Source organism: Vicia villosa, linkage group LG4 (genome assembly GCF_029867415.1).
Source record: "Vicia villosa cultivar HV-30 ecotype Madison, WI linkage group LG4, Vvil1.0, whole genome shotgun sequence".
NCBI lineage: Eukaryota > Viridiplantae > Streptophyta > Magnoliopsida > Fabales > Fabaceae > Vicia > Vicia villosa.
This window is the reverse complement of record NC_081183.1, coordinates 95,900,932-95,914,483: the sequence shown is the minus strand read 5'-3', so window position 1 is coordinate 95,914,483 and position 13,552 is coordinate 95,900,932. Positions and strand designations below refer to the sequence as shown.

The 13,552-nt window shown below is 37.1% G+C and overlaps 1 protein-coding gene across 1 annotated transcript; it reads right to left on the bottom strand.

The window, feature by feature from the left end:
- Positions 1-2,531: 2,531 nt before the first annotated feature.
- Positions 2,532-3,219, bottom strand: LOC131599372 (uncharacterized). The gene is made up of 2 exons (XM_058871754.1): positions 2,933-3,219; positions 2,532-2,713 (listed from the first exon to the last, which is right to left on the bottom strand). The coding sequence occupies exons 1-2, from the start codon at positions 3,189-3,191 to the stop codon at positions 2,664-2,666; spliced, it is 309 nt and encodes a 102-aa protein (XP_058727737.1). The 5' UTR covers positions 3,192-3,219; the 3' UTR covers positions 2,532-2,663.
- Positions 3,220-13,552: the final 10,333 nt, after the last annotated feature.

Genomic DNA, 13,552 nt, shown 5'->3' with positions numbered 1-13,552 from the left:
ACACTCTGGGAGGAATTGGATGAAGTAGAGAATTGGGAAAAAGGGTTGAATGAGGGATTCTATCGTTAAGGACAGATGAGAGCATGCAATTTATAAGGTAACATGTTGTTAGCACCGCATCTCCCAAAAACCGAAGTGGAACGTTACCCTGGAGAAGTAGGGTCCGAGTGGTTTCTACGAGATGCCGATTTTTGCGTTCGGCTACCCCGTTTTGTTGAGGTGTATGAGGACAAGATGTTTGGTGGAGAATACCATTGCTGGACATAAAAGTTTGAAATTGTTGGGATAAGTAATCACGAGCATTATCACTTCTTAAGGTACTAATAGACACACTAAACTGAGTTTTTATTTCTTTATAAAATTTTTCAAAAATAGAGAATAATTCAGATCTATTTTTCATTAAAAATAACCACGTGCAACGTGAAAAATCATCAATAAAGGTGAAAAAATACCTAGACTCCAGTGTAGAGACAGTACGCGAGGGACCCCAAACATCGGAGTGAACTAAAGCAAAAGGGTACGAAGCTCGTTTATTGACTCTATTGGGAAATTGACTACGAGGGTGTTTCCCTAACTGACACGACTCACAATGTAAATTAGACGCCTTCGATAAACTTGGTAGGAAGACTAGGATGACTTAACTGAGCATGGATAGTAAGTGGAGAATCTTTGGCTGAATAAGCCTAAGATGACACTGAGAGGTAATAAAGGCCTTGAGAGTCACATCCGACGCCAATCGTCCGTCCCGAGCTCCGATCCTGCAGGATAACAATACTGTTAGTGAAGGTGACAATACAATCAAGAGAACGGGTTAAATGATTGACTGAAAGTAAATTAAATGGATAATTAGGTACATAGAGAACAAGAGTAACCGAGAGATAAGGTAGAATTTGAACAGTACCAATCCCTTCAGATTGGGTTTGAGAACCATTGGCAGAAGTTATAGTAGGTAAGACACCCGAGGTAGAGAGGGAAATGAAAATATTTTTATTACTAGTAACATGATCAGACGCACCAGAATCAAGGACCTAAGGTCCACAAGTAGATGATTGAGAGAGACAAGCAGATCAATTACCAGTGTGTGCCACCGAAGCAGTAGAATATGAGTTCTGATAATTTTGATACTACTTGAGAAAATCATCGTAGTTTGGCGTAAAGTTCTGAGGAGTAGCCATGAGTATCAGATCTGGAACAGTTGCACGATGGTGAGTGGGACACTGAAAAAATCGTCGGGATCGGCCGTATCGGGGGAGGCGTTTCTGCCAGTAGGATTAGTTTGCTGAAAGGTCGCCAAAAACAATAGCGGCAACAATGGATGGCAACGACAGTTTGGTGGTGACTGGAGAAATTTGAAAACGGATGTCGGAATGAGTCACGGAAATGTATGGAAGGCAAACCGGAGTTATGACACGGTTTGCCAAAAATTTCTCACCGGAAGATAGTGGGTCTACCGGGTAAAGCACGGTAAAGGGTTGTCTCTCAGTAGGCTCTAGATACCATGTTGAAATACAAGAGACTAAGAGAAATTTGAATAAACCGTGTGTTTTGTAAATCACTACGGAGACTTTATTATATATAGAGAGAGATTACAACTAAGTACATGATATAGTCGATGTGGGAATATTCTATATACAAATATTCTTAACACTGTATATTTACAAATATCAACAATAACAATATGTAACTTTAAATTTTTGTTGAACTATCTATGTAATATCAATTATTTATGATAAATCTATGCTTTGTTGCTTTGTTGTTATGAATTTTGTCTCATACATATTTTCGGATATGCATATCTGAAGACATATTTTCTAAAAAAAAGAGTGACTTACACTTCTTTTTATTTTAAAAAAACAGGTGACTACGAATTTGCATATGCGAAGTCACATTTTTTTAGAAAAAGTGTCTTCGAATATGCATATCTGAATTATAAAAATAATTTGGGATTTTCACCGCGAGTATGTAAATAGATATATGGGTGCAATGAGAATTTCCCTAAACTGTATCCATAACACTCAGGCCCATAAACTGGCATAAATGGCCATAAATGAAAACAATGGCATCCATATGGATCTGCCCATTCAAAATGTAATTCAAGCTTTTTATGCTGTTTATCAATAAAGAAGAAAAAATAAACTGTTTGATAGTGATAGCTCACAAGTGTCAATATTGTCAATTTAATAATTTTTAAACTTAATTATTTTATAATTTTTATTATTATTATTATTATTATTATTATTATTATTATGTTAATATTATTTTTAAGAATTAATTTATAGTGAGGCAAGTTAGTGAGTGTTTTCTTTGTCCAATACTTTAATGGGTAAAATTTTATTTCTTAAAATTGACTAATTAGAATATTGTAGATTGGAGTAACTAGTCAATGTAAAAAGTGTTTTAACTAAAAAAATTAAATTACATTAAAACAGAGCTTAATTTCAAAACTGAAAAGTGAAAAAGAATGGAAAATGACAATAACAAAATAGAATGAGAGAGAATGTTATTAAATTCAACATATTTTTCTCCATTTATTGAATGTTACATATTATTCTAGCGAGTATTAAACATTGACATTGTTCATAAACTCAATATATATATATATATATATATATATATATATATATATATATATATATATATATATATTGATTGTTACATATTGTCTAACAAGATTTCAAGCATGAATTAACGATTGCATTGACATCACGAGCATCTGAAAAAATATAGTATAAAAGTTATTTAAAAACAACATTAATTAAATCAACACTACTACCATATTTTTTTAGATGTATTAAATAACTAATATATATATATATATATATATATATATATATATATATATATATATATATATATATATATATATATATATATATATATATATATATATATATATATATATATATATATATATGGGAAAGTATGAGCATACCAGTTTTAATACTCTTGAGTTTTGAATAAGCACAACAAGTAGTACATTGATATGTAGCTGGCGATAATATGTTATTGCATGCCAATTCACATCCAGCAACACATTCTACATACTTTAGTTCCTCATCCAGTTTATTTGCACATTGTACAGCACACTTGGCAGTACAATGCACTATAGCGATAGGCTGAGTCGGAAGAGAATAACTAGCTTGTGCCAAAATGAACATAATTATTGTCATAATCACAGAAACATTTTTCATCACTTCTTGCCATAATTCTTTCCTTGTATTAATGTTGTTTTACTCTTGATACATATATTGTGTTGAATCTCTATTTATAATTTTTTTTATAAATGAAACATCAGAGATTATAAAAATATTATTTTTGTTGTATTATAAATTTGTATAGCTTATTTAGAAAAATATTAATTGAACATGACAAATGGCAAAAAGTTATATAATGGGAATCCATTCAAAATTGTTTTTCAACAAGTATTTTATGTCAAATTAAATTTTTTAAATAATATAGCTTTATAAAATGTATATGAATTTTTTTAAAATATTTAAATAATATAAACGTGTTTTCAAAATATTATTCATTAATATAAAAGTGTTTTCAAAATATTATTCAAATTCAGAATCTGATTATCACTTTTATCATAATAGTTTTTTAGAAAACATGCCACACAAAAGAAGATGTCTACTTTTTTCGAAGGGTACGTGTACTCTTTAATTCACGAGTTTATAATTATTAAATATTTTAATATCAAATGTCGAGATCTTCCCGCACCTAAAATGAGAGAGAAACAAGAGAGAAGAGAGAAACTTGAAGGTGAGTGGTCCATTGTTTCTAATCGGAGAGTTAGGAATAGAGTGTGGGACAATGCTGGCCATGGTAGAACTAAGGATGTCAATCAGAGGAGATCTACTTTTTTGTGACTGCTTTTCCATATACATATTTAGCCAGAGATCTTTATAGGGTTTTCGCGAAGTTTGGTGAAGTTGATGAGGTGGTGATCCCCTGCAAGAAAGACATTAGGGGCAAGAGGTATGGGTTTGTGCGGTTCTTTGATGTTGAGGATGATAGGCGGTTGAATACCAAGTTGGATAGTATTTTTCTAAAGGAGAGTAAGATTCGAGTTAACGTTCCGAGATTTTCGAGACGACAACATGTCGACTAAGGGGTAAGGGGAGATGATTTGAGGAATAAGCTTGGGATGGACGGCTGGAAGGTGGTATCAATGAGTTTCATGTGAAGAACAAGAATATAAGGGATAACAAGATTAAATCTGTCATCGTCAATGGTAGTGAAAAGTATTTTACGCATGTGGTGAAAACAACGGAAAACTGGTGGCAGAGTTGTCATTTGGAATCAGTGGTGCTAACAACGGAAAACTGTTGTTCTTTAATGACGTTCAGTTGGAGGATGTCAACAAAATGAAGAAAACTATGGTGAGATGGTGTACATGGCTGGGACGACTAGCAGCATTCAAGATGCTCTACATGCTGAGGGCTTATTTCTCATTCAAGCTATTCATATGGGTGCTAATAAATGTCTCCTGCTTGAGCGTGAGGAAGGGGTGTTAGAGGTACTGGTAAAGGAATGTGAGGTGGTTCTTAATCAGTGGTTTCAATCGATCAAGAGATCGAAGCCTGGTAATATTGATGGTGAAAGGATAGTGTGGTTACGTTTCTTTGGTATACCCTGTCATGTTTTGGGTGATAAGATGTTTAGGTTTCTAGCAGAGGAGGTTGGAGTGTTCTTATTTGCGGATGATAATACACAGCATAAGAAAACGTTAGAGGTGTCTAGGATATGTGTTAGAACCTCATGTTTAACCTTCTTGACCAAAGAGTTGGGTGTTTCCATTGATGGAGTTAGGTTTTTCATCACTTTGGTGGAGGATTTCAATGTTCCAGTGTCTGTAGTGGATTCTTCTAGCTCCGATGAATATTTTGATTCCTTCAAGGATTGGAGTGAGGATGAGGCCAACACATTGTTCGAGCATGCTAAAGTTGATGGTTTGTTTGATGGCAACGTATCGAAATTGGATGGGACTTTTCATGTAAGTCAACCTCGGAGGCGGAGGCTTTTGTGGATTCAGATAAAGAAAAAGTGTTAGACACTTTCTAAGACTCAGGGAATTCGGGAGGGGTTTTAGGGTGTGATGGTGACGTTTCAGCTAGGGTGGTTGTTTCTAAAATCACAAAAAAGATTAAGAAAATGAGAATGAAAAAAGTTGAGTAGCTAAACATTGGGGTGTAATTTGTTATAGAGGAAATAAGGTGGGACATGTGGCGTTAGATAGTAATTTTAATTATTTTAAATATGATTTTATGGACAATTAGTTGGGCTTCGGGTTGGGCCCAATTGTTGGTCATAATATTGGGTCGGGGGTGTTGAGTTTATTATTTCCAAGAAGCATGTTGTTGAGGCCTAAGGCCTGCTTGGAAGAGATAAGGAAGTTTTGACCCAACCTCACATTGCATGTGGCTATCGTGGTTCTTCATCTTTACGTTAATCAGATTCTTTGGAGGTTCAAAAGGGGCAGTCGGAAGGGGTTTGGGGGGAGCGGTTTATTCTAGTGTGGTGGCAACTGATTCAGATGTGGTCCGTTGTAACAGGAGCCTCATGGGAGGCTCGCTTTGTGATGTGGCTACAATTATGTTGAAGATGGATAAAGAGCTGGGTGTTTCGGAAGGGGGGTTGATCGCGACTTTACGTGTCTATAAATTTGATAACTGCAAGTGCACAGTCGTGTCATGTAGTTTTAAAAGATATCAAATCCACGGGGATTATGAATCAATCTACCGTTATCTAAGGTTACTATGTAGAGCTACGGCTACTAATATCTTAGTTGTTTCTAAAGGGAAATGTAATTGTGAAGTCTAAGTAATATAATAATAAACGGATATCAGTATGTATTTCGTTTAACTTAGGCAATCCGAAGGTCCAGTGGCTATGGTTCTTGTTCGATTAAAAATCTTTATTAATTCTGTTGTTTAAAAGTCCTCCTCTCAAACTCTCACTCTGTGTATTTAGACTACTATCCTAACTCGTAATGTACGCTTTCACCATCCCATTAGATTTAGAAAAACTTTTTGAAAATAACATAGTTAATAAAATTCTCGCTTTATGAAGTCGTTATCTACTTAAATCTCCTAGTCTCAACCTCTCGCTCTATTGACTCGGCTCATGCTAGTATTCCCTAACGTACGCTTTTGCCATCCCGCGTCGGGTTTAAAAACACTTTTTGAAAGTAAATAATTTCTAATCATTTTTAATACGCTCTCGCCATCCTTAAAACTAATGCCTTATGTCTACTATCCAGTTAAAGATCTCAAACTCTCGCTCTATTGATTTTAACCTTTGTCGGCCTTAAAACCTCAAACTCTCGTGTCATACCCCAAAATTTGCCCTCCTATGTTCATCTTCAATGGCTCAAGGTTCAAAAAGGATTTCTTTCCAAATGGGCCTAAGATTTTATGCTTGAAACTGGTTTCTATTATGGCCCACAACCTCCAAATCCATCCTTGCTTTTTTCATTATTTATTTTATTTATTTTAGATTTTTATTTGATTAAATTCAAATTAAATCAAGAATAAATCAAGGAGAGGGTAATTAAGAGGACTGAAGCATTTAATTTGATCAAAATCAATCAAATATTGATTTTAAAAGCCAAATAAAATATTGGAACATGATTGTTAAAATTGGATGTAAATATAGGAGGTTTTGATGTGATTTTAAAGATCCCTTTCACATGCCAATCTTGAGAATCAGCAAGATTTGAATGAGAATTGTAAACCTAATTCAGAATACTATAAAAAGAAAATCCATTCAAGGAAAAAGGGGTTTTTTTGGTTTTTTAGGGGAGCAGCCACGAAAAACTGTGTGAGGAGATTCAAGAAAATTGAAGAAGAAACCGATTTTGGTTTGAGGATTGGAGAAGTGTTCAAATCGTTTTGAAGACCAAATCACATTCCTGGGAATATCCTAAAGCGATCCCAACCATGCCTTGACCGTAGACAAACACAAATCGCACTTCACGTTCATAGTTTTGCTGCGTTTTAATTTCGATTTCGTTTTCGGTGATTTATTGACCGTAAACTAATTTTGGTTGCGTGTTTATGCTAGTTAGGGTGTTTGCGACGTTTCTGTGTTATTTGATTGGAGTTTAGGCGTAGACACGAAGATACACCATTGCTGGGGCTTTGAAGCTTCAAATTGGGGTTTTAAATTCCAAAAAAAATTGAACCGCAAGACCTATGCTATTGACTTCGGGAAGTTATATATAGTTGATCTGGGTTATTGTTTGGGATATTTTGACACTAATTTGCAGGATTGAGGGATAGAGCCATATAGCCACAAACCAAAAAGCGTGGGTTAAAACGTTCTTAAGAAATAGCTGAAGGAAGAAGACAACCCGCTCCGTGCGTGTTGTTGGTGTTTTGAATTCTGGGCGTTTGACGTTTTTATATTATTTGCGTGGTTTATCTGACAGCATAATATGAGTGACCCAGTGGAGAGGAGGAGCGTTTGTTTCTTGAGTGCAGGAGCGTGGGATCGGCTCCCGCTCCCTGCAGATTATTTTGGTATTTTCTTTGGTAATATGTTCCTGTGGATCTGGTGCTTCCCTTCTCATCAAGCTCACCATGCGCCCTCAACAACTGGCCGTCGGATTGCCCATATCCTGGATCCGACGCACGCAGGCGTGAAGGCACACCATGGACATTCATAGAACTACCACACAGGATAATACGCCCAGGTTTATTTAAATTATTTTTATATTATTCATATAATCATGTAATTACTCTTAACTATTTTGGTATATGTATATATGATTTAATTTTAAAATTGAATTAATATAATTAGATTGGGTTTTAGGATTATAATGTTTTCCCGATTTATTTTGATTACTCGATTATTCGAGTTAATTAATTTAATTAATTTTAACTACAAAAATCACAAAAACCCTAGAAAGGTTTATTCATCCATTAGGGTTTGCCCAATCCCATTTGGCAAAGAATATTCACCTTCGATTAATTCTCTCCTCGACCCGACTAAACCTATTAGTCACATTAGACGAGAGATAAAAATAATAAAACATTAACCTTCGATTAACTCTCTCCTCGACCCGACTAAAGCTATTAGTCGCATTAGACGAGAGATAAAAAATACATAAAATTCAGAACACATTTAATTTGCTGCCCGCGACGATCAATATATCGATCTGAGTAACCAGCAATGCCCCTTAATCCGTTAGCTATACTGACCAAATCTATTGGTCATCGCATCTAACGGTGCCATATCAAATCAGGGTTGTACGCCCAAACCTAAAACACACCAAACCACGATACTACGGATTTCCATCCCTTCAACATTGCAATGTTCAAACTACGATAAGGTAATTCAAAATACCTTGCGAACATTTGCATTTCAAAACTACGATAGGCCATTCAAAAAGCCTTCAAACAACTTCCAACCATATCGAATTCAATTCTAAGGCGTACAACCCTGTGCCCGAACTACGTTGACTCTGATTCTCCATAAGGAGATACGTAGGCACTTGGATAACCAAGGCGAGTCCCCTTCCTCAAAACCTCAATTCAGTTCAAATCTCAATTTTGCCCTTTTCACTTCTTTAGCTATTAAACCTCGATATTTTAGCCATAAACCTTTACCTTAGATTCAAAGCCAATAGGAAAGGGTTGAGGGTGCCTAACACCTTCCCTCGACCTGATTATAATAACTTATCCTGAATCTCTAAACTGCGTAGGGTTTCCTATTCGCCCTTCAGAATAGGTGGCGACTCTAAAAGTCTAATTTTTAGGGCAGGTTGCTACAGCTGGCGACTCTGCTGGGGACAAATCATTAATGGTGAATTATTATGCTCCTAAGGCTAGAGAGGGTTTAGGTTTGTGGTTAATGGTTTAGGGTTTTGGCGAATTTTTTAGGGTTTGGCTTATTCGCCATTTTAGGGTTTATGTTTTTTTATATAAATATTTAAATTTTTATTTATTTATTTATTCGCAATTTCATTTATTTACAACAATTTCAATTATTTACAGTGATTTAATTAAATATCTGTGTACTTGAATATTTGCTATTTTACTGTATATTTGGGATATATAAATTGTTGTTAAACCTAAGCGTGGGAATTATAATAATGACCAGAGGGGAATTACATCGCCTACGAGTCTTATTATAATTCCACTCAGAGTGGGTTGAATATCCGGAAAGGTCTGATACGAGGCTCGACCTTGTTGAGGGCTGGACTTGGTATTTGGCTGATCTCTCTGGGAACCTACCCCTAAAACTCGAACCTCATGGATAAATGAGTTGTTCTAAAATCCAAAGAGACAAAAAGTCTCGGCGGCTACGAACGATCCCATGAGACCTTCTAGAACATACCAATGGGAAGGGTAGGCACCCTAAGCCGTTACGTCGAACCTATGAACCTAGGGCTTATGTGCTTATGTGCTTATTATGTTGTTGCAATTTATATACTGTGAATGTCTTGCGTGTTAATTTTGCAGGTACATCTACGCGTTCCCTGGCCTGCAGGGACTCTATTTCCAAAACCATGTCCTTCCCACGAAGGACACCTACATTTATGCACGTTGATTGGCCTCCCGATGGCCATGAGACCTAGTGACTGTCATGAACGGCCACTCCGCGCCCGCATCTACGCACTCCCTAACCTGTGGGGAGTTTCCTTTTATATCTTTGTATTTTTACAACTACGTGTCCTTCCCACGAAAGACATCTTCGTTTACGCACGTCGATTGGCCTCTCGATGGCCATGCGATCCAGTGACTACTTTGAACAGGCACCATGTGCTTACATCCACGCGTTCCCTAGCCTGTAGGGATCATATTCCAAAATCGCGTCCTTCGTACGAAGGACATCTTCGTTAGCATACGTCAATTGGCCTCTCGATGGCCATGTGATCTAGTGACTGTCTGGAACGATCACCCCGTGCTTACTCCTACGTATTCCCTAGCCTATTAGCATGCGTTTGACTGGCCTCTCGATGGCTATGAGATCTAGTGACTGTCCTGAACGGTCACTACATGCTTGTTTCCGCGCACCCTCTAACTTGTAGGGTTTGGATCCCCATCTCTACGTCTTTCATCCCTAGCCTGTAGGGATTTCTCTTCGTCTTATACCGTCCTTAGGTAGGTTGTGTTCCGCGTAGAGAACCTTCCCAAGAGGGACAACTTCATTGGTACACGTTGACTGGCCTCTCGATGGCCATGAGACTTGGTGACTGTCTTGAACGGTCACCAGCCGCTACCTTCTACACACTCCCTAATCTAAGGGATTTCCATTGGCGTGTCATAAACATCTATCTTGCAAGGATTTCACTAGGGTCTAATGTCGCCTCTAAGGCTATCCCTAGGATTACATGTCACCCGTCTGCATTGCATACAAGGAGTTATGATACGAGGAGTCTCTCGCATACGCATGCATTTTCATTTTCATGCAATCATACATTTACATTCACATCTTCGCTCGCATCCATACTTACCGTGCTAGCCGATTTCCTGAGACTCGCAAAGAAAAAGGATCGTAGACTATGGAGAAAGGAGGATAAATCATGGGGAATGAGCTTTTAAAAAAAAAGGATGTCTTTCACCACGCCAGCCGCATGTCCATGCCTTTCCGTAACGGGTTTGTAAATACAATAAAGGTTGTCATCGAGCAAGGATTAGTTCAACAAAGAAGTTCCCTCGTAGATACACTCAAGAGGTATCTAGTCATAAAGGGGTTCGTCTTAGAACATATCAAATTTACAAGGATGCTCTACGATAACCTGGGGGCAAGGATTAGTCTAACTGGGGCAATATCCTGAACAAAGAGGCATAACTACGATGAAGGGAAGACAACATATGTTAACCCCACACCAAGGGGCAAAATGGTCATAAATTTTCCATATCAATCTACAAACGCCGAAGATTGAAAACGGTGTGATACTATCCTTAGGAAAAGCAAAAGAGGTTTAGTCAAAGGAAACTCATGAAGTTTCGATACGACGAAAACCCACCGCTAACAACTTATTCCCGACATGTTTGACGTGCCCGAGGAGAATTCGAGGTTACCCTTTTTACGTCTACAAGTCTAAAAACTAAGGAGTAGAACAAGGTCGACGGATTTACAAAGGAGATTGTCCCTAGGACCAATAGGTTTTGTCATGCTCAGAATTTCAACCCCTACGATCGCTAAGTGTTACTCAGGATAAAAGTTGTACCTTCGAAGTAGCAATTCTAATGGGATGACCATGCAGGTTTTGGAGTCAATTCATTCGCTCACTACTACGACTTTCCATTCACACATTTCTATGCTATTTTCAATTTCAAATTTAGGATTATTAACAAACTTAAGGGAGAATGACGAATACAAATAACTAAGTCTAGCTAAACATATGCTTTCAAGGTAAGACCGAGCCGAGGATGTACAAGCATTGTTTCAATCCCCAAACAATGGAGATATAAGGATGTTAATCCCTCGTTACCCCTTTGAGCCAGGAGTATGAGTTTTTTTCTACTTTTTCAAATAAACCTTGATTTTAACTAGGGGCAGGGTAGATTTCAATTAATTCAATGGTGTATTTTGGTTGTCAAGAGAATCAGTCAATCCAGGCATAAGAATCAAGCAAAGCAAAGGTTCAAGCATATCTTCTTCCTCGCATTCATCCAAGATTGAGGAAACAATGGAGGTAACATTCACAACATCTTCTTCCTCAATATATCATTCAAGATCGAGGACGTATCAAAGACGAAGCTTGCAAATCAAAGTCATGGCAGTCACAATATTCAAAATCCAAAGATTAAAAGGAGCATTAAAAAAAGGAGGAAAACGCCCGCTAAGTCAAAATGAAAATTCCATGAAAGAAAATAAAATGACTTAGGCAAAATTTAGGGCATCCCAATGGTTCAAATTCGAAGGAATTGGTTCATGCAAAAATAAGGGATAGAGAATAAAACAAAGGCGAAATGCGAAGGATAATCTTGTGACTGCTAGATCGCCGAAGCTTCTCATCAATGCTTGGATCTCTACAATATTTTTTCATCAGTGCTTGGATATTTACTAAGGCTTCTGCTTAACATCGAAACTAAAACGATTCTCTTACAAACAAAACACATTCATTGGATTAGGCGAACTTTAAGATCTGGAGAACATCAAGGAGAAAGGGGTGGGTTAAATAAAATTTTGAGCCTTGTATCCATTGTTTCTTAAAACATGAACAAGGCCAAGTTACAACATTTAAAATTCCTAATTGAGGCAAGGTTAACTACGAAAGCATATCAAGCAGGATTTTGTTATACTGACTCCTAGGTTTGTTAAAACTACCCCTAAATCACTACGCTTCTTCAAGCATTCATTTCTAAAACATCCAGTCCTAATTCATAACGGACTTCGATTTCAAAACATGCATACGCATCGCATTGGAGTTACTTCTCAAAGGGTGCAACGTCATCTACGAATATATACTTAGCATCGAGGAGATCTCGAAAGGGGTAATCAAAGGCGATCATTTCCAATAAAGACTCTGGAATAGGGGGAACCACATCTAGGGGGTTCGCCTAAACAGGGGCAAAATTTCAAGGGTTACAGGGGCATACAATCAAACATCCTATTTACTAGGGGCATTCTTCCTAAGGTTCAATCAACTTGGGGCACATCTCAAAGCAACAGCAAGCAGGGGCATGTCAAACATGAAGGATAGAAAAACACTTAGAAAGGGGGGGTTTGAATAAGTGTAGCTTTAAAAACTAGACAGATAAAAATAAATTGCACAGTTATTTTTATCCTGGTTCGTTGTTAACTAAACTACTCCAGTCCACCCCCGCAGAGATGATTTACCTCAACTGAGGATTTAATCCACTAATCGCACGGATTACAATGGTTTTCCACTTAGTCCACGACTAAGTCTTCTAGAGTATCCTGATCACAACTTGATCACTCCAGGAACAACTGCTTAGACACAAGCTAAGACTTTCTTAGAGTATCCTGACCACCACGTGATCACTCTAATTACAACTGCTTAGACACAAGCTAAGACTTCCTAGAGTATTCTGATCAACACGATCACTCTAGTTACTTACAACTTAATGTAATCTTTCTAAGAGTTTTACAATGCTTCTTAAAAGCTATAATCACAAACTGTGATATTTCTCTTAACGTTTAAGCTTAATCTCACTAAGATATTACAAAAGCAATGTAGTGAGCTTTGATGAAGATGAAGATTCTGAGCTTTGAATTGAACAGCGTTTCAGCAAGTTAATATGAGATGTTTTGTTCCAGAATCGTTAACCTTGCTTCACATCAGAAATTCATATATATAGGCGTTTGAGAAGATGACCGTTGAGTGTATTTAATGCTTTGCGTGTTCCGTACAGCATCGCATTTAATTTTATACGCTTTTGTCAACTACCTCGAGCCTTGTTCACGCTGTGTCTACTGACGTTGCCTTTAATAGCTTCTAACGTTCCTTTTGTCAGTCAGCGTAGCCTGCCACTTGTACTTTCTTCTGATCTGATGTTTGTAAATACAACGTTTGATTATCATCAGAGTCAAACAGCTTGGTGCAAAGCATCTTCTGATCTTCTGACCTTGA

Bases quoted from the DNA above. Each gene is read 5' to 3' on its own strand.
- LOC131599372 (XM_058871754.1), bottom strand. From the start codon at position 3,191: ATGAAAAATGTTTCTGTGATTATGACAATAATTATGTTCATTTTGGCA. The intron at 2,714-2,932 runs GTATGCTCATAC...ATATTTTTTCAG, and splicing joins ACTCAAGAGTATTAAAACTG to ATGCTCGTGATGTCAATGCA.